The sequence below is a fragment of the Schistocerca piceifrons genome, chromosome 4 (assembly GCF_021461385.2).
Source record: "Schistocerca piceifrons isolate TAMUIC-IGC-003096 chromosome 4, iqSchPice1.1, whole genome shotgun sequence".
Classification (NCBI taxonomy): domain Eukaryota; kingdom Metazoa; phylum Arthropoda; class Insecta; order Orthoptera; family Acrididae; genus Schistocerca; species Schistocerca piceifrons.
The window spans coordinates 633,821,135-633,842,373 of NC_060141.1; the positions used below are offsets into that span (position 1 = coordinate 633,821,135).

The 21,239-nt window shown below is 43.3% G+C and overlaps 1 protein-coding gene across 1 annotated transcript in view; it reads right to left on the reverse strand.

Annotated features, from left to right (window-relative positions):
* The window catches only part of LOC124796078 (sodium channel protein Nach-like), a 136,445-nt gene that overhangs the window by 65,315 nt on the left and 49,891 nt on the right, over positions 1-21,239 (reverse strand). Inside the window, exon 4 of the mRNA XM_047260163.1 lies at positions 9,066-9,345. Within this exon, the coding sequence (XP_047116119.1) occupies positions 9,066-9,345 (280 nt within the window). The remainder of the gene's footprint in view (positions 1-9,065; positions 9,346-21,239) is intronic.

The window sequence follows — 21,239 nt, forward strand, 5'->3', positions numbered from 1 at the left end:
TAAAACGTTGTTGCATTCAAATAATGCACACTTACAATGCGTACAGCACGATGCAACTGACATAGCCTAAATCAATATTTCACTGCAAAAGCGTAATTAGGTATTTAATTCTTACCAATGCAGAAACTACTACAATGAGTAATAGAATTGCATGTGACTATGAAAAGCATATGACACACGGTCTGTCAAAAGCATGCTAATAGCCACCCGCCAGTATGCCAGACCAGAGATACAGTCATTTCCTTTCCTGTTCCACTCATAAAGGGAACTGTCTTTATGCTTCCATATGAGCCCTTATTTCTTTTACCTTGTCTTTGCGGTTCCCGCGTGAAATGTACATTCTCACCAGGAGAATCATTCTGCAGTCAGCCACAAATGCCGGTTGTCTAAATTTTCTCAATAGTGTTTCACGAAAAGAACATCGTCTTACCTCCAGGTATTCACATTTGAGTTCATGAAGCATATGTGTAATACTGACGTGTTGATCCAACCTGCCAATAACAAGTCTAGCACCACACCTCTGACATGATTTGATGTCTTTCTTTGATCTGTTCTAGTGGCATTCACAAACACTTGAGCGGTATTCAACAATGGGTTGTGTCAATGTTTTGTATGTGCTCTTCTTTATATATAAGCTACGCTTTCCTAAAATTATCCCAATAAACCGAAGCCAACCATTTGATTTCCCTATAACTACCTTACATGCTCATTCCATTTCATATCGCTTTGCAGTATTACTCCTAGATATATAATCAAAGTAACTGTGTCAAACAACAGTATCAGAAACTGAGTCTGCCTCGATGCAAAACACCTTGTTATTCGTTTATTTCTTTATTTTCCCAAACTAGTTTCGGCGACAAATATCACCATCATTAGTGGGTTTTTTAATCTAAAACATGCAGAAAATAGCATAGTTATACAAACAGAGTGGCACATTATTACATTTTTACTATTCATTTTTTGAAATATAGTTTTCTATGGACGCTTTCATACTACCTTATTTAATGTACGTTAGAGCATGTTTTTGAGAATTATTGTCACTTTTTTTTCATCATGTCATCTGCAGATGACATGATGTTCGCTGAGTAAAAACGGCAACAAAAAAAAAGAGCACAGAAAATATGTCGCAAACAGCGACAATAATTCTCAAAAACATGCTGTAACATACAATAAATAAGGTAGTATGAAAGTATCCATAGAAAACTATATTCCAAAAAACGAATAGTAAAGATGTAACAATGTGCCACTCTGTTTGTATAACCATGCTATTTTCTGCATGTTTTATCTTAAAAAACCCACTGATGATAGTGATATTTGTTACACTGCATCTTCAGGCCACGATTGGCCTACTGGGACCATCCGACCGCCGTGTCATCCTCGGTGGAGGATGCGGATAGGAGGGGCGTGGGGTCAGCAGACCGCTCTCCCGGTCGTAAGATGGTATTCCTGACCGAAGCCGCTACTATTCGGTCGAGTAGCTCCTCAATTGGCATCACGAGGCTGAGTGCATCCCGAAAAATGGCAACAGCGCGTGGTGGCCTGGATGGTCACCCATCCAAGTGCCGACGACGCCCGACTGCGCTTAACTTCGGTGATCTCACGGGAACCGGTGTATCCACTGCCGCAAGGCCGTTACTGGTGATATTTGTCACCGAAACTAATTTGCGAACATAAAGAAATAAACGAATAACAAGGTGTTTCGGATCAAGGCGGACTCAATTTCTGATATTGTTGTTTTCTAGGCAAATACGGACCAAATGGAAGAGTTCCAAGACAAAAAAAAAATTATTGTTAACTGTGTCAAGCAGTGCACCACGAATACTGTATTTGAACATTACATGATTTCTTTTCCTTCTCATAATTTTTCTACATTTAGAGCAAACTGCCATCCATCACACCAGTATCCTCCAATAGTCACTCAGTGACCATAATTCCCTGCATACTACAGCAGCAGCAGCAACAGTCACAAACTGCTGCTCAACATATCAGTCAACTAATTTGTGCATAGAGAGAACAAGGGCAGACCTATCACGCTTCCCTGGGGCACTCCTGACGATATTCTTGTCTCTTATGAACACTCACCACACAGGACAACGTATTGGATCCTATTACTGAAGAAGTCTTTGAGCCACTCACTCTGTACACCAATCAGCTAAAACATTGTGAACACTGCCCACCGCGACGTTCGATGTCTCTTGGTGGCGTTGCAGGGATGTTACACAGTAACAGAAGTATGTAAGCGGTGCAGGCACGTACGTGGGATCACCCTAGTGAAGATATGAGACGCAAATGGTGGGGAAATCCATTGACGTAATCGACTTTGACAAAGGGCAGATTATTATTACGCAGAGCCTGTGAACGAGTATCTCGAAAACGGCGAAGCTGGTCGAATGTTCACGTGCTACTGTCGTGCGCATATATGGAAAAAAGGTAGGAGGAACTACCACAAGATGCTGAATGGTTGGACGTCCACAACACTTCACAGAACGTGGGTTTCTGAGGCTTATCTACTCTGTAAAAAAGGATAGATAGTGATCTGCGGCGTCTCTGCCGAAAGATCACAATGCTCGTGCACGCACATCGTGCATCGTACACTGTTGAACGTGGAACTGTGCAGCAGACAATCCCTACTTGTTCACATGTTGCTCAAACGACATCGTCAACTACGATTTTAGTGTGCACGAGACACATCGGGATTCGTCCGTCGATCAATGAAAAAGCGTCGGCTCCTCGGTTGAATATATTTTTGCTATACTAGGTCGATGGATGTCTCCACAATCGGCGTCATGGGGGTGAATGACAGCTCGAAACGTGCTGTGCGCCACGGACGGAGGCTGATGGGAGTAGTGATATTCTATGGGAGATATTCTCCTGCGCTTGCACGGGACCTACGGTGGTATCGAAGACACGTTGACAGCTACAAACGACATGCATCCTTTCATGCTTGATGTCTTTCCCGAAGGCGATGTCATCTTTCAGCAGTATAATTGTCCGTGTCTCGGAGCCAGAACGGTACCACAGTGGTTTGAGGTACATTATAGCGAATTCCCGTTGACGTATCGGCAACCAGATTCGCATGTCGTAAATCCTATGAAACCCATCTAGGTGGCATTGGTAGCCATTACCGCGAGCGCAAATTAGTGGCCCGTTCAAAATGGTTCAAATGGCTCTGAGCACTATGGGACTTAACATCTATGGTCATCAGTCTCCTAGAACTTAGAACTACTTAAACGTAACTAACCTAAGGACAGCACACAACACCCAGTCATCACGAGGCAGAGAAAATCCCTGACCCCGCCGGGAATCGAACCCGGGAACCAGGGCGCGGGAAGCGAGAACGCTACCGCACGACCACGAGCTGCGGACTAGTGGGCCCGTTATTTACGCGAATTGCATGACCTATGCGTAGACATCTAGTGATGTACACTTTGTGCCAGGAAGGGCTCTCAACGAGGGAAGCTTCCTGGCGACTCGGTATGAACCAAAGCGATGTTGTTCGGACATGGAGGAGATACAGAGAGAGACAGAAACTGTCGATGACATGCCTCGCTCAGGCCGCCCAAGGGCTACTACTGCAGTGGATGACTGCTTCCTACAGATTATGGCTTGGAGGAACCCTGACAGCAACGCCACCATGTTGAATAATGCTTTTAGTGCAGCCACAGGACGTCGTGTTACGACTCAAACTGTGCACAATACGCTGCATGATGCGCAACTTCACTCTCGACGTGCATGGCGACGTCCACCTTTGCAACCACCCACAACACCATGCAGTGCGGTAAAAATGAGCCCAACAACATACCGAATGGACCACTCAGGATTGGCATCACGTTCTCTTCACCAATGAGTGTCACACCTGCCTTCAACTAGACAATCATCGGGGACGTGTTTGGGGGCAAACTGGTCAGGCTGACCGGCTGAGCACACTGTCCAGCGAGTGCAGCAAGGTAGAGGTTCCCTGCTGTTTTTGGGTAGCATTATGTGGGGCCGACGTACGCCGCTGGTGGTCATGGAAGGCGCCGTAACGGCTGTATGATACGTGAACGCCATCCTCCGACCGACAGTGCAACCATATCGGCAGCATACTGGCGAGGCATTCGTCTTCATGGACGACAATTCGCGCCCCCATGGCGCACATCTTGTGAATGACTTCCTTCAGGATAACGACATCGATCGACTAGAGTGGCCGGTTTGTTCTCCAGACATGAACCCTATCGGACATGCCTGAGTTAGATTGAAAAAGGCTGTTTATGGACGACGTGACCCACCAACCATTCTGAGGGATCTATGCCGAATCGACGTTGAGGAGTGGAACAATCTGGACCAAAGTGCCTTGATGAACTTGTGGATAGTATGCCACGACGAATACAGGCATGCATCAATGCAAGAGGACGTGCTACTGGGTAATAGAGGTACCGCTGTGTACAGCAATCGTCTACCTCTGAAGGTCTCGCTGTATGGTGGTACAACATGCAACGTGTGGTTTTCATGAGAAATAAAAAGGGCAGAAATGATGTTTACGTTGACCTCTATTCCAATTTTCTGTACAGGTTCCGGAACTCTCGGAAGCGAGGTGCAAAACTTTTATTCAATTTGTATATTTCGTTCCAAAGACGGACAAGCAAGCTATTAAGCAAGTAGTCATAATGTTTTGGATCTTCAATGTCTGTTCGGACCTACTTTGTTAACATTTGCAGTAGGACATTGTGTCAAACATTTTCTGGAAACCTAGGAATATTGACTCTACCCGTTGTTCTTGTTTTCAACTCTTTTAGTGGAGACTCCTCATCAGGAATGCTTACTACGTCCTCCTTCATGAATGATTTCTTAAATGCAAAATTTAAGACTTCAGCTTCCGTTTCGTTTTCTTCTATTGCCACGTCAGTCTGGTCAACGAGTGACTGGATAGAAGCCTTCGACCTGCTTAATAACCACATGTAGGTCAAGAATTTTGTCGATGGTAGTGGACTTGATGCATTCTTCGTGTGTCGATCTTTTAATAGACACCCAATCATCTACAAATTTCTGCTTGTCGACATTTCTCCTCTATTTTTCGAACAGAGAGTGTAGCAGCCTCCTCTTTATCAGCAATATCTGAATTTTGCCATTAAACCACAGTGGTCCTTCCCGTCTTTAATTTACTTATTCAGCACATACTTGTCCAGAGAGCGATGTACAATCAGTTTAAACTTCGCTCATAATTCTTCTAGATCCATCATATCGGAACTAAATGATGGCCATTCACTGTGTAAGAAGGATGCTAACAACTGCTTATGTGCTCTTTCCAGCATAATAAGTCTCTTAGTCTTCTTGATGGATTTAATAACTTTAGTAAGCATTGCTCAAGACCGTTTTCAGAAAATGTGTTCCGAACTGTTTCACAGTACTGTCTATCAGTACTTCCTGAAATGAAGCCATAGAAATCCTCAGATATACTCAGTTGATTAAAATTGCCTTCAACTAATATTGCATGATTGTGGTACTTCCATGCAATTAACATAGACTTTCTTTATTGATTCTACGGTTGTTATGGTGGAATCAGTGAGCTGGCAAAAACATCTGATGAGTAACTAGAGTTCTCGCAGGCTGGTTACTCATGTCCCAATAACTTCGCAATCAGACTCATTTTCAATTTCGATAGACACGACATTTTTGCCGAGTTCAATGAACATTTCCTGTCCTATGGCATCAGATTTTTCTTTTTGATGTACCTTCCATACCTCATAAAAAATTATTATTTGAGCACAACAATCTCTTTGGAGGACAGTAAAATCAGATATTGTGCTACAAGCTCTTCTATAACTTGACAAATGAAGTTGGTTTACCTTGTACGTGATCTGATTTCAGTTTCTGCGTGTCAACTGGCAAGTGTTCTTCAGAGGACTTCAAAATAGTGCCTTGCTTAAAAAAAAATTAAAAAAAAAACATTATGTCCACAATTGCTCTACTACCCAAGTAGCTGCTTCCTCTGTATACTACACCTCTGATCTGTCAACAGGAGTCCTACAATTTTCCAACTCAGAATGCAGATCTAGAAATCTGCAGTCACTACTGTCACGGAGTTGACGGAGCCTCTGGTTGAGACCCTACGCTCGGGTCCATATCAAAGTTGTCGCTCAGTTCTGGTTACGATACTGCAGGTTATAAACTCTACTTGCATCCTGTGGGAGACCAGCAGTCTTCACCTCTTCCTCCAGCTGCTCGCACGAACTGAGGGCGGCCTCAGAACCCAAGCGACAGATGTCATTGGTGCTGACGTTTACCACAACCTGCTATGTCTGCACCCTATACCGTCGATAGCCGAAGGCAGGGCCGCCTCCACACCTCACAAGACACCCTTATTACTCATTCCGAACACATAATGGATTCTTTCTAGCCATAGATGCTCTTTCTCTAAGGGCCCAAACTCGCGCCTAAAATTAGAGCTCCTGATAACTAGTAAACCTTTCTCCCTGTGTGCCTGCTCTGACCCTGCTGAAGCAGTGACCACTTGCCCTATCACACGGTGAACAGGCAACGCCAGACGGCCAGCCCTCACGTGGACTTTCCGTGTCAAGTGACGTGAACGTGTTACAACTCTCCACTCGCTCTGTGGTGAGTGCGGCTGCCCGTGTTGGGTACGCTGTAAGGTGCTTCAGAAGCAGGGCCTGTGGGCAAAGCAAGTTACACCATAGTTTTCTATGTGATGTACCAGTTTCTCCGCAGCCACTGAACACTGAGAAAACAGCCTGCAGATGGCTGACCGCGACCAACTGTGTCTTCAGCTGTTAGCAAACTGCAGCCTGCTCTACCTGTTTCCCCATTGAGCACGGACGAACCCTATCCATTCTACAACTAAAATTCAAATGAAAAGCTAGCTATAAAAAGAAGAAAATAAGCCCTGTTGTCTTAGAAAAGGATTTGTCCTAGCAAACTTATTAAAAACAGAAACAAAAGCTACTGGAACACACTGAGACTGTCACTGGCTATTTCACTGCACATTGGAAGACACAAACAAACGATTAAATCTTCCGCTGGTAAACAAACGGAAGCCGAGGCCTGACTGAGCTGTTCATAATGGTCGCTGGCTGCAGTGCAGACGGCGTTAATCTACACTACACAATTACTAAAATTAAAGACTACGCTTCTTAAATACACAAAAACACATGGAGTTTAAACGAACCATAAAACTACACAGATAAAACTAAATATATAACTTACTTTTCTCCTCTTGGGTCTTGAACAGAGGCTAGTGTCCTACTGAGCTGTCTGCAATGGTCGCTGGCTGTTCAAACCAAATCACAACTGTACTAGGTTGAAAATATGTTCTCTCCGAGAGCTGGGATCTTCTCAAACTCCATAGCGTTCAAGACATTGCAACATGCAGTCACAGAATCAAGAATCTTGCAATCCTGTTGCATAGTTTCAAAATAAACTGGGCAGACGATGACAACTTTGGTTCAGTCCTGGCCTGTTAAACGTTGATTATAGCAGCCTGTTTCGGAAAGATTTTGAGAAGTTTCCCACTATTATCTAGTTGAATGCTGGCCCTGGGTTACACTTCATAGAAAGAACTCAGAAAAATGTTGCTTTGAAAACACATTTTTCCCAGTGTTTTTATTATGCTAGCCAACAATAAGAAATATAAAACATGCAAATAATACAATAAATCCATTTACATAACCAAATGTGAAGTTTCATAAGCAAACAAATTGTGATAGATGACATTATAGGTGAATTAGTGATTTTGTTTCATATTTCCCCAATCTGAAGACAGTTAGTCTTTCATTTTTTTGATTACTTATGTTGCTGTCCAAAAGAATTTTCTCTCATTCCGATTTTTTTTCTGTTCAGGTTTTCAATGTTCAATGTAAGCCTAACATTATTGGTAGTTGTAAGAATAAAAATATTTTTGTTGGTGACCCATTGGATACACTGGCTTTAATCATAAAAAGGATATAATATCAGATCATTGAACTTAGTATGTACTAAAGAAGTATGCATGCCATTTAGGCATCAAAGTAACCGACAGATACAGTAATTTTTGTGAAAATCTTGACAAATTTAGTTCTATGGGCACAGCTCATTCTCAAAATAATCAAATCATTTATATAAAAATAACAGTTTTATTATCTTGCCCCCTTTTGGAAAAAATTGCATTGGTGTTGCGTACTAGAGGGAGCTGTAGAGGGTAAAAATTGAAGGGAAACACAGAGGCTGGAATACACACAACAAACAGTTTAGAACATTTGCTGTTAAGTGCTTCTCTGAGATGAAGGGATTGGCACAGGTGAGGGAGTCATGGTGGGGTGCACCAAACCAGTCAGTGAAATGGTGACAAAAAAGGAAAAAAGTAATTATCTCTCTACCTGGTGCTGGACTGGTTATCATATTCAGTCCTAAATAAAGATTTGTTGGAGAATAAATGGCTGTCCCATTAGGTCTGTTCTCATCCAAAGTTTCCTCCACCACCATCCAATATATTACATTGTTAATAAGACACTTATCATGTACTTATGTATGGCAAGACAAATGAAATAATGACTATTAGGAAAATTCTAGATTGATATTTTGCATCCTGTTTTAGTTTGCAGTGCTTGTTACAGATGACCTGCATTCTTTTGCATATTACAGCTGATTACGAAGAAAACATAAGAGCTGTTCCTGGCTGTAGTTGCTTATGCGTGACTGAACTCAGATCTTCTTTCTGTTTCTCTCATTAGTTGAAATCGTGTACACAACCATCACATTATAGATACTCCATAGTTAGTTGCTGCCTCATGTTGTTGCTGAAACATTGCACCAGTCTCACTCCTCTCAAAGTGAGTGTTAACACAGAACACTGATAACTCTTGTAGCTGTAGAACTTGAGAGCAATGCTCTTCTTCACATTTACTTGTTTAGCTGATGTCTCAGATGACAAGCACGTCTTCATTCTTGTTTGTGTGGTAATACTTGCTGGTTTCGTTCCAAGTTGTGCCTGACGGACATCTCTCCAAAGGATATATCATAATGTCTTCACTGATTCCCTAAGTGCTTTGACTAGTATATATGAATTCTTTGCAATCACAACCAGAATTACTCACCTGATATCTGGTTGAAGACATATGTAGTACAATTACAGACTCGCAGCATGTACTCAAGTCTACATTCCACTGTGCATGCTACTTGAGAGTAGCGACTAAGAATTAGGTGTCTCTCATTGGCAAACAAGCAGCGCCGCTTTTCTGTTGGCAGCTGTTCTATTTGTGGACTGCTCTCAGTTACAGAGACTTCCAGCTCGACCACGGTGACGTGATGGGTGCTCGAAGGTATCAAGTGGTTCCTCAGTGAGTTTGGCACAGATGATACTTCATTGATCATTAGCTGTGAGGAGAAAAGTGCAAGATATTTTTAATTTACTTGGTTTTTTAAGGTTTTCAGAAACATATCATTCAACTGTTTTGAAAACGACTAAGAATGTCTAGTTAATAATGATGCGGGGAGGCTGAGCTTCCTGAATGATGAAAACTTACAGTGCCGAGTAGCCATTGATGTAAACAACTACTCTCTTGCATTAAATACTGCCCTGTTTACTGTGATCACAAAAATATATCGGGCGGGTTTGAAATCTACAACTACAGGTTTACTCAGACAATCTGTTTGGGTTTCAATGCATGTTTCCACAGTTTGATTACTTGCTTCAATGACAGCTAAAGTTTGGAACCTTTAAATAAGAATTAACTAATGTGATCTCTTGCAAATTTTGTGTAAATTTATGGTGAGACTTAAACAAAGTTATATATGTTTTCTGATGTTTGTCTAAACAAGAAAGGGCAAGATACCGGTCCCTGCTTAATTCGCACACTCCTGCAAAGGTAAGTTACATAGACATTACCGTCATTGGTGTTGAAAAATGTCTGAAATCACTCAAACTGGGCAAATCTCCAGCACCCAATGGGCTCTCTGTCAAAATTTAGATAGAAATTAAATCTGAGTTAGCTATAGTATGCCATAGATCCCTCAAACAAAACATGTTCCCATTGGTTGGATGAAAGTGCATATCACACCTGTTTACGCAAACGGTAGCAGAAGAGATCCATGAATCTACTGTCTAGTATTTTAGCTATCCATCTGTTGTTGAATCTTAGAATGCATTCTGAGCTCAAACATAAAGAGGTGTCTTGAGCAGAATTATCACCAGCATACCAACAAGCATTGATTCCAAAAACATTGGTCATGCAAACCGAACTTCTCACTTGACATCCTGAAAGGCATGAATTGGCAATCCCAGAGGTACAGTATTTCTTGATTTCCATAAAGTATTTGACTCAGCAGAACACCAACACTCAGCAAATATATGATCATATGGAGTACCAACAAAACTGTGACTGAATTAATGATTTCTTGATAGGTGAGTTGAATCTTATTAACCTGGATGGAGAATCATTGACACATGTAGAAGTACAGTAACTGTAAGTGTGCCTCAGGGAAGTTGTTGAGACCCCTGCTGTTCATGTTGTAGATTAATGATCTTGCACACAGTATTAATAACAACTTCGGATTTTTACTAAAGAAGCAGTTACCTAAAATGAAGTATTGTCTGAAAAAGATGCACAAATATTAAGTCAGATCTTGATAAGATTGAGGCAATTGTACTGAGACTGGAAATTTGCTTTAAATGTTCAGAAATACAAATTCTCAAAATGCGAAAATATGGTTTCATACGACCAAATATATGAATGAGCCATAATTGGAATAAGTGTACTCATAAAATTACCTGGGTGTAACAGTTTGTAGTGATACGTAATGGAATGAACACACAGGCTCAGTCACAGGAATAGAATTTATCAGACTTGAATATGTAGTACAATGGGAAAATGCAGCCACACTACAAATGAGGTTGCTTACAATCACATCATAGAATATTGCTTTGCTCAAGTAGAACTAATTGTGGATATCGCATGGATGCAAGAACGACAATATGAGTGGTCACTGGTATGTTTGACTCACAGGAGAGAGTAACGAAAATGGTGAAAAACCTAAATTGACAGATGCCTGAGGATAGGCATTGTAACATACCAAGATTAAGGCTATGGAGACAATACGAATCGTTCGGTATCACTTTCACTTGCGTAATTTGTTATACCATCTCAGTCTAGAAATACAGAATAATGGATTTCATTGAAGTTCGAGAAACTCTGGACCATTTTCGGGTTTTGTATTTTACTTGTTTGTTTATAAAATACGAGATCATTTCTGTAAGTATGAAATCCCAGAGAGATAGTCATCCTACAGATTTTACTTTAAAAGTAAACAGAAACATAATTTTGAAGAGAATTGGTGTCTGTGAATTTACGTTCATTTAACCCACTCAAGTAATAAAAAATATCATGTGTACTTATTTCCAAATGTTATTTAAGTTGTACGAATGTAATTTATTATTCATTACACAATAGCTAATTTACAAAAGCGTAATTTACTTCACTAAAGCAATTTCATTTGACACGAAACCTCAGTATCACATACTATAAACAAACTCTTTCATATGTCATATTCTGGAAACTTCGATTTTTAATTTGTGGCTATTTCACATATCTTTTATAACTGTTTCGGTTCTTCAAGTTGTCTATTCATAAAAACAACGGATTCATCTAAATTATCATTGTTAATAAAACCCCGGCGTTATTACTACAATTAACATGATAACAGAGGTTTAGAGAATATTCTGGCGGCAAACATAATTTATAAAACCGCCAAAGACATGGCAGAAGTTCGTTCCTATTTTGATTGCATACAATACGGTTAGTGTCTCTGCAAGCAATTCATTGTTGTTTTTTTTTTGTTTTGTTTTGTTCTGTGAATATGTGCATGGCTTAAACTTCTTTGGAACACATGTGTTCACTTTGCTGTAAGCATGTCATGGTGTAAATTTTTAACCATTATTTAGTGGAAAAATGAGAAATCAAACATTTCCTACGGGAAAAGTCGATTAATGCATTCCTCTTCTGTAGGAATCCTATTCGCCATATGCAGTTCCCCAATAAATTTTCTGCATCGGGGAATACTCTCATCAAGGCTCCATTTCCTGTCTCAACGTCCGCCTGAGTCTACATACAGACGATCTTTGATTTAGTGCCAGCAGCACCTATATTCCACTGTTTTGGAGAAGGAGGGTATGATGTGTGAATGATTCACAAATCTTTTGAAATAACTCAAAAGGCATGACATCGTGGGTACCCCTGTGTCGATTACCACAGTAGTAGGTATGTCTCCGGCATAAAAGGCACCTTGTATGGCATGGCATCATTATTCTGTTTTATTTATTTATTTATTTTTACACACACACAGCACAGGCTCCGTGCTCCGTACAAAGCTCACCCCTGATAGCTGTACCACCGTTATATCGGAGTAGATTTATATGTTCACTCGACTTGCCCCTTATTCCCGCCGTGACCGTCGTTCGAGAGCAAAGTACGGCCGCATTTAGTTTGACGCACCTGAGGTACCAGATCGATTCATATCCACATGACTTCAGTACGTCTAACAGGCGGGCGTTGCGGCCAGCTTTTCTCTGCCGTATTATTAGGTGCTGGAGCGCTTTATTGCTGGTTTTCGTTACCAGTTAGTTGTCTCGCATTTCCGATGTATGAGTGCCAGTTATTCCGCTGACTGTTATTTCAATAATGTTGCGGTTTATTTCCACTTTGAAAAATACCCAGAGTTGCGCCGCACATCATGTCGCCTGTGCTTGTTGAAAAGTGACGAGTTTACACCATCATTTGGCAGCTAATTTGCACTATTTTGCCGCGGTGGCGACGCGCTATTATTTCTTCCATTTCCATTTCTTTTTTAGTTACCATACTGATTGCTACCGTTTGTAACAGAAACACTATTACTGTCACCGTTGTTTTAGATGTTGTTTTACTTAGTCACTTCATGTAAGAGGTCGTTAGAATCAAGGGTTGACGCGAACGATCCACGTCAGTGTGAGGTACGCGTATCAGCTTTCTTTCGTTAATATGAACAGAGAATTTGGATTTTAGCAACCATATTACCTCCTATTGTGACATAGGGTCATTCTAGTAACGAGTCTTGTTTATACATTTTTTAAAATACTTTCAGAGGGTGTCCTCCTTACTGTTATAAGACTCCGGATTATAGAGTCCGCACAGGATACGATGGTGGATGCACAGTCACCAGTTTTCATTCAAAGTGTTGGGCGAGTTAATTCGTTTGTTCATGAGGGGAGGCTGACAGTGTTTGCACTCTTTCGCCGGTCGGCGATAAAAGAATCGAGACTCGCCATGCAGTCTTTCTCAAACCATTTTACAGGAACTGTTCGGTAAAAGAAACTCATTTTGCATTCCTTGAAGCTTTATATGTCAGCTTCATGATGAGATGCTCATCACGTAGTTAATGGTCATAGTTATTGTGATATTTGCATGGAGGTAAAACACTGCACGAAATTTGAAAAAAGTTGCAATGAAAGATAGGGGTCGCCATGATTATGCATTTGGTGCATATTACATAATATGTTGCTGCATATGAAATTTAGCTAGCATATTGAATTTTTCTTTAGGATTGGGTGTAGGCCTCTGTCTATCCAATGTCGAAAAAAATTGATCTGACGTGGCACACTCATTTGGAATCGGACGCACCAATGATAAAGCCAGAGTGAAATATCCACAATATTCATCATACAGCGAGTTTCAAAAAGGACCTCACAAATTTGAAAACTTACATAGATTATTTCATAGTACCTACAGAGGTGACTGTAGAATCACTTTGTCGGGAAATACATCAAGTTTTGTTTCGCGTAGTTCGCTAGTGCCGAATCGCACCGTAAGGAGCGCTAGCAGCAGTTGCTTTAAATATGGCTGCCTTCACTGGACCCGAGCGTGAGAGAATGGGATGTGTACCTGGGTATGTTACAACAATTTTTGATACCGCAGATCGATGGAGATGACCAAGAACGAAATGTTTACTTCATGCAAGATGGTGCACCACCCCACTACTTGGCTGACGTCCGGGATGTTCTCAGTGACCGCTTTCCAGGTCAATGGATTGGCCATGATGCTCCAATTGCATGTCCCCCACGTTCCCCAGCCCTGGCACCACTCGAATTTTTTTTATTTTTTTATTTTTATGGGGATTCATCAAGGATATCGTGTTTGTACCTCCTGTGTCGGCTTCCCTACCTGAACTTAGAGCACGAATTTATGCTGCCACTGAGCGAGTTACATCCAAAATGCTACAGTGAATTAGGGAAGAAATTGACTTCCGATGCGATGTGTGCAGGATAACCAACGGAAGCCACATTCAACATCACCAACTTGATGTGTTTCCCTACAAAATAACGCTAAACCCAGCTCTATATCTCCTTCCAATAAATTTATATGAATTTTTAAACTTGTGAAGTCCTTTTTGAAACACCCTGTATTTCGTAAACAGTTCGGGATAGCTAAATGAGATTTTGGCAAATGATAGAAAACAAAAAGGAGAGTATTTTGCTATATGGTTATTATGTAAATCCTCATTATCCACCGTGTTATTCCATGTTATTCCACTAACTACAGACTTTATTCGTGAAGGATGTAACTTTTAAGAGCCATAGATAGCTGGTGAAATGAGAAATGCTGTAGGTTTTGGAACAACATAAGTGAAGACATTACTCGTTTAATTTTCTAGTGAGGATTTGCTTTTTCATAAGCTACTGCTCTTCCTTTCCCTCAGTTCCTCACTTAATAAACCTAATAAACCGCAGTCTCTGAACTCTCTTGCAGTTCCGTTTGCACATCGCGTTAGTGAGATGGCACTGTGTAAACTCCGCTGTATTTTGGCAAAAGAAGCAGATATTAATATGGCAACAAGAGAAATGTGTAGGTTTTATTCAAAATTCGCCACTCATGGCGCTTCTCTGAAAGATACAAATGGTTAACAAGCCAGGGGAAAATTGTTGCATTTTCAGGGGAATTCTTTTTAGATGCTAACCAAAGCAGAGTTGACAGATATTTTTCAGTGCTCATCTTGCAAGTCTGGGTGTAGAGGGGCTTCAATTAATATTTAGAAAAAAATGAGAGTGTAGGTTTCAGTTTAGAAAGGCATTTTTCCCTCCAGCACTCAGCATTTCCCCTACAGCATCTGCTGTAATCCCTTCCACTGCTGCTCTCCCCACCCATCCCCTGCTAATTGTGCATCTACTGGCTACGTTATTCTGTGCGCACACTACTTCTCTCCAAAGGCACTCCTGAATTTTAGTAGACCAGTAAATGTTTTGGAGGGCCTTCTCGAATTATGCATAAGTATGACAGCAATCTACTGTTTCACTGCCCCACAAGGCGCGATGTCCTTGAATGTGTGTGGACATAAACTGGGTTTCCTGAACATCTGTCCCCGTCTTTGGCGTCACACACCGAAAACTTTTAATGAAAGTAAGAGGGTGTGGGCTTTTCTTATCGGGGATGAATATCTGAAATTGTCCATATTTCAGAAGACTCTGCTTGATGAGTATAGAGGACAAACTATTAGCTGTTTTTATTAAAAATGAAATTCCTCCAGCTGTACTAGTTGTTGTGTGGTCTTCAGTCCTGCGACTGGTTTGATGCAGTTCTCCATGCTACTCTATCCTGTGCAAGCTTCTTCATTTCCCAGTACCTACTGCAACCTAAATTCTTCTGAATCTGCCCAGTGTATTCATCTCTTGGTCTCCCTCTACGATTTTTACCCTCCACGCTGCCCCCCAATACAAAATTGGTGATCCCTTGATGCCTCAGAACATGTCCTACCAACCGATCCCTTCTTCTAGTCAAGTTGTGCCACAAACTCCTCCCCAATTCTGTTCAATACCTCCTCATTAGTTATGTGATCTTATCTTCAGCATTGTTCTGTAGCACCACATTTCGAAAGCTTCTATTCTCTTCTTGTCCAAACTATCGTTCACGTTTCACTTCCATCAGCTGTACTTAAGATTTTATATTTACTTCGCTACTAGTTTCGACGTTGCGTCAACGCCATCTTCAGGCCATTACACTTTGATGAAGTCAGTTGTGTGTGGCTCAGTCTAGAAGTCCGCGGTGAGACCAACACGTGCTCCACCCTGCACACAAACAGGCTATTTACATAATAATGAATTATCCTCTGAGACAGGGTATTGAAAATGAATCAAGTATTTTTTTTCACCAGAACTGAACAGCAAGATTATTGTCGTAATACCACCGTCCATGGCCACTTTCGCCAGCTGATAGCGCCGGCGGCCGAGGAGGAGGTGGGAACCGGACACCCTGCCACGAGTGCCGGCCGGTGTGGCCGAGCGGTTCTAGGCGCTTCAGACTTGAACCGCGCGACCGCTACGGTCGCAGGTTCGAATCCTGTCTCGGGCATGGGTGTGTGTGATGTCCGTAGGTTAGTTAGGTTTAAGTAGTTCTAAGTTCTAGGGGACTGATGACTTCAGATGTTAAGTCCCATAGTGCTCAGGGCCATTTGAACCCATTTTTGAACCCTGCCACGAGTGCCCGAGGAGAGGACACTACAGCCATTCTGCAAGCACACAGTGGGAAGCCGGGCGGACTCCCTCGCCTCACTCAAGGACGGACACGTTGCGAAGGGACTGTCTTGTAACGAGAAGCGTGCCGAGAACTGCCGGACACCTGCAGCCATAGAACGGAGCGTCGAGAATGTACGCGCGAAAGCATGTGAGTTCTTCTGGCCAGGCAGCAGTCATTTTACCTGCCTTAGAAAACACGAACGTGCAAACAGTTACACAACCACGTGCACAGGGAGGGGCGCAGACAAAGCGTGGATAATTCTGGCAGGGAGGCGTGTGAAAGAAGTCAGCGTTCTCAAGAAGACGTTTTTCTCGACAGTAAGGACGTTCCTTGTAAATCACAAGCGCCAGCAGACTCTAAGACGAAGCCCGAACATGAGTCTAAAAATGGTTCAAATGGCTCTGAGCACTATGGGACTCAACTGCTGAGGTCATTAGTCCCCTAGAACTTAGAACTAGTTAAACCTAACTAACCTAAGGACATCACAAACATCCATGCCCGAGGCAGGATTCGAACCTGCGACCGTAGCGGTCTTGCGGTTCCAGACTGCAGCGCCTTTAACCGCACGGCCACTTCGGCCGGCGAACATGAGTCTGTCCAGGCCACACACAGAGAGAGCAGTTACAAAGAAGTGCTGTGCAGCTACTCTCGCAACAGCGTCGGAATGCAGAAAAACGTCGTAAGAATGTGAAACCGTGAGAGAGATGCCAGTCATTGGGCTGCATGGAAAATTTTGTCCGGCAATGACAAAGCTGAAAGGAAGAAAATTTCGAAGGGGAGTTGAGCTGAGAGATGGATGAGGAGCGAAGTGATGAGTCGGTGAGACAGTGCGGCAGCGGGAGGACATGAGGTCTCTTCCATTCTCTGCTAACAGCCGCCTTCCGACACCGTGATATCACAGCTCAGACCACGCGACCGTCAACGAGCAGACAACGCAGAGGTGGCACCTGGGCCTCGCCGCAAAGCCGAGATTGCTGATGAGGGCAGCCGCGGGGGGGGTTGTTTTGGGGAAGGAGACCAGACAGCGAGGTCATCGGTCTCATTGGATTGGGGAAGGACGGGGAAGGAAGTCGGCCGTGCCCTTTGAAAGGAACCATCCCGGCATTTGCCTGGAGCGATTTAGGGAAATCACGGAAAACTTAAATCAGGATGGCCGGACGCGGGATTGAACCGTCGTCCTCCCGAATGCGAATCCAGTGTCTGAGGGCAGCCGACTCGCACTGCATAGCTCTGAGGCGACGTGCCTTACCGACGCAGCTCCTGCCGCCGACAGAACTACACGACGAATGATTTCAAATAATGATGAGATGATTATTATGTGAATGGAAACCATGATAACTGGGACGTTTATCTTCCTTTCGTGGTGCCGAGTTATAACACTAAAATATATTCGGGGGTCGGAATGTCACCATTGGAGTTGGTCTATGGAAGAAAGATGCCATCGCTATTTGACGTATTGTCCGAAATCAGAAGTAAAGGGGACGCAGTGAGGGAATTTGCACGGACAATATCGAAGAGAGTACAGAAGGCCAATACGAAAGCGTTAGAGAGACAGGAAGAACCGAATAAGCGGTTGGGGCCTTTACCACAGTACACGGTAGGTCAATGGGTATTAATCACGAATCCATATACACCTAAGGGAAAGACGAAAAAATTCTTGACGAAGTACCACGGACCATACCAGGTCGTGGAGATGACTTCGCCTGTGAATGTTAAAGTGCAGCTGTCAACAAAAACATCCATTATGAGATTTCCACTCTGCATCGGAGTGTGCGCTGATTTGAAACTTTCCTGGCAGATTAAACCGTGGAAGGTAGGCGACGAGGTACTGACAGAATTAAAGTTGTGAGGACGGGGCGTGAGTCGTGCTTGGGTAGCTCAGATGGTAGAGCACTTCCGCGCGAAAGGCAAAGGTCCCGAGTTCGAGTCTCGGTCCGGCATACAGTTTTAATCTGCAAGGAAAGTTTCAAAAGCATCAATTATCCACGTGAGTAGAGTAAAGCGTTTTAAAGGAATGGTGGGCGGATTACCTCAATTACAAGGAAGTGACCCGATTACAGAGGCTAGGCAAAGGAAACGGAAGAAGAAGGTCCCGGCGGAAGAACAACAGCGGACGCATAACGTTCCGTTTGCATTACGGTCACGAAGGGAGTAAGTTATTGTATGTGTAATATTGTATAGTATGTTTACATTTTGTCTTTTTGTATCAAGGGATAATTTGCATTTTGCTTTGTGTGTGTGTGTGTGTGTGTGTGTGTGTGTGTGTGTGTGTGTTTTCTCTCTCTCTCTCTCTCTCTCTCTCTCTCTTCTTCTTCTTCTTCTTCTTCTTCTTCTCACGTTTTGGTAGGTCCGATAATAGTTGCGTTTTTTTGTTTGTTGTTTTAGTTTTTGTCATCGAGTGGGGAGACTTTTTTTTTGTTCAGAGAATTCGATAGGGGCAGGATGAACTATTAGGAATTTTTGAGGATATCGTACGATGTTGTAGTAACTTGTAGTGGAAAGGGGTGGTACAGGCATGTTTCGTTCCTTTTCTTCGTAGGGACGAGTGATGATTTGCACTAATCGACCACTTTTTTCAGATAGTAGTACTTGCGAAGTTGGATTGTTCCTGGGGATTATGAATGGCTCAGATTGTGAGAAAGAGGTGTCATCAACACATTCCTACTTCCGGAAGGCAGGGAGGCATTGGTTATATTCTATATTTACGCCGATATGGGTAATGGTCACTTGTTATACCAATCAGAGAGCAAATAAAATAAGGAGGTTGCAACTGTGGGAACGTGGAATAATTATAAATGGTACGGTTTGTGGGATTGTGGGGGAGGATTTCCGTCTTCCAGTATCACGTACGGGTGAATCAGCTTTAACTTTGTCACATGGAACGTTGTTTTATCCGGAAGGGGTTCAGGAGATATTATCAGGGCAGAATCTGACATATTTGAGCTCTACATTAAACCCAGAGTTTTTGGAAACGTTGCATTCCTTTATTAATTCACAGGAAGGATCTATCACGGTTAATAAAGTATTGGAACATGTTCGAGCGTTATAACAGCATTGGAGCAACAGGATAATGACAGTGAGCATTTCAGCCACACGGTGTGCCGTTTTTCTATTTTTCTTGAGTATTGCTTTGTGGAGAATGTGAAAACGTGCACCAATAGAGGGGGTGCCAACACATCAGTTGCCTACGACATGGGTAACCAGTGTAAACAGTGTACAGGTGTAGAGTTAATGTTTTGTTGTTCTCGTTAGTTTTAGTCTGTAGAATGTAAGTTTTGTGAACAAGGTATGTTTACGCAGCCACAGGCCACATCTGTTTTACCTTGATTCGGGACGAATCTTGTTGAAAGGAGGAGGTGTGCTGCGCTAGTGTCACTCTTAGTCGAGTAAAAGGGAAATTTTATCAAAATTCAGTGAAGGCGCAGTTGGGTGATGAAATATGTGGTCGCTGGCAGAGTGTGGTAACAGTCGACAGCGAGCGGGCCAGGCAAGGTAAACATGGCACTCGCGGGCACAAAGCTGCGAAGGCGATATTGCACGCACGATTTGTTTTGAGTGGAGCAACAACGATGCAGGAAACTGCAGCGTTGCTTTAAGTTATTGTGATGTATGAGGCGGGGCACTAGGCCACAGCCAAGGGTGGCTATTTGTAAATGGCTGGCTTGTGGGAATTTATCCCTGCCATAGTTTCTGTCTCTCTCCCTGACACTACTTTAGAAGCGAGGGAAAATCCAGTGTAAATAGATGGGCAATTTTAGCTTGGGACATTGTGTGCCAGGTCAGTCAAGCGTAGGGATGGACCCGTTCTGGTCTATGCTTATAGGGGCTAATCTGGCAGCAATGTTACAAGTATTCTGCATAAACTTGTACTTTGTTTCTATGTACTTGTTCGGGCTATATTCCACCTCTGGGGACACAACACTTGGGCGGGACGGAACGGCAGCCTGGAACTTGGAGATTGCACGGTCTGCCTGAAAGAGGGCAGTGACAGCGGTCTGCAGCGGGTCCAGGAGGGGCTCGGTTCCACTTCAGTCTATGGGCCACGTTCGCTTCCCACCTGGTGTACAGGGGTCCGGGCGAGGCGTACGCTGCGGGAGGCGCAGCAGGACTGCAACAGTGCCAGAGACAGCGGCGGGTGTTGCCATCTGGCAAGCACCACTAGCAGAAAGCTGCAGCACAGCATCCCAGAGGGCGTGGGTTCGAGTCCGATCATGTCCTGGGAGCAGCAGCAACCCGATAGCCAGTACACCCACTTTCGTCCCATGGTCGGACAGAGCAGGTCAAACGGGGCCGAGCGCGGCAAGGTCCAGGGACTGTAGCAGTCTCCAGAATCGCGGGCAGAAGAGTGGCACAAGTCGCAACGCTTCGGCGGGCGGTGACTGGGGGAGCGCGGCTGACTTTCATCAGCGGGCGGTCTTGATGATGACAGCAGCAGCGTCGGCATACCAGAAGCTGCTGAGCCGGCTGGACTCGCGGGACAGCGGGCGGCATTCCAACACTATGATTCACCCATCGAGTACTGTAAATTAGCTGAATAAATATATGTTACCGAATACTGCTGTATCGCTTTGCATTGCTCCCTGACGCTCTTGAACTTGCTCAGCCTCGTGACAAAATACGCGCAGTGGGTCCCAGCTTCAGCTCTGCCAATTAGAGTCACGGGTTCGACCCACCGACCCCGCAACAGTGCCAAACTGCAGACTGCACATGAACTGCGTGAAAGCGTCACATGCT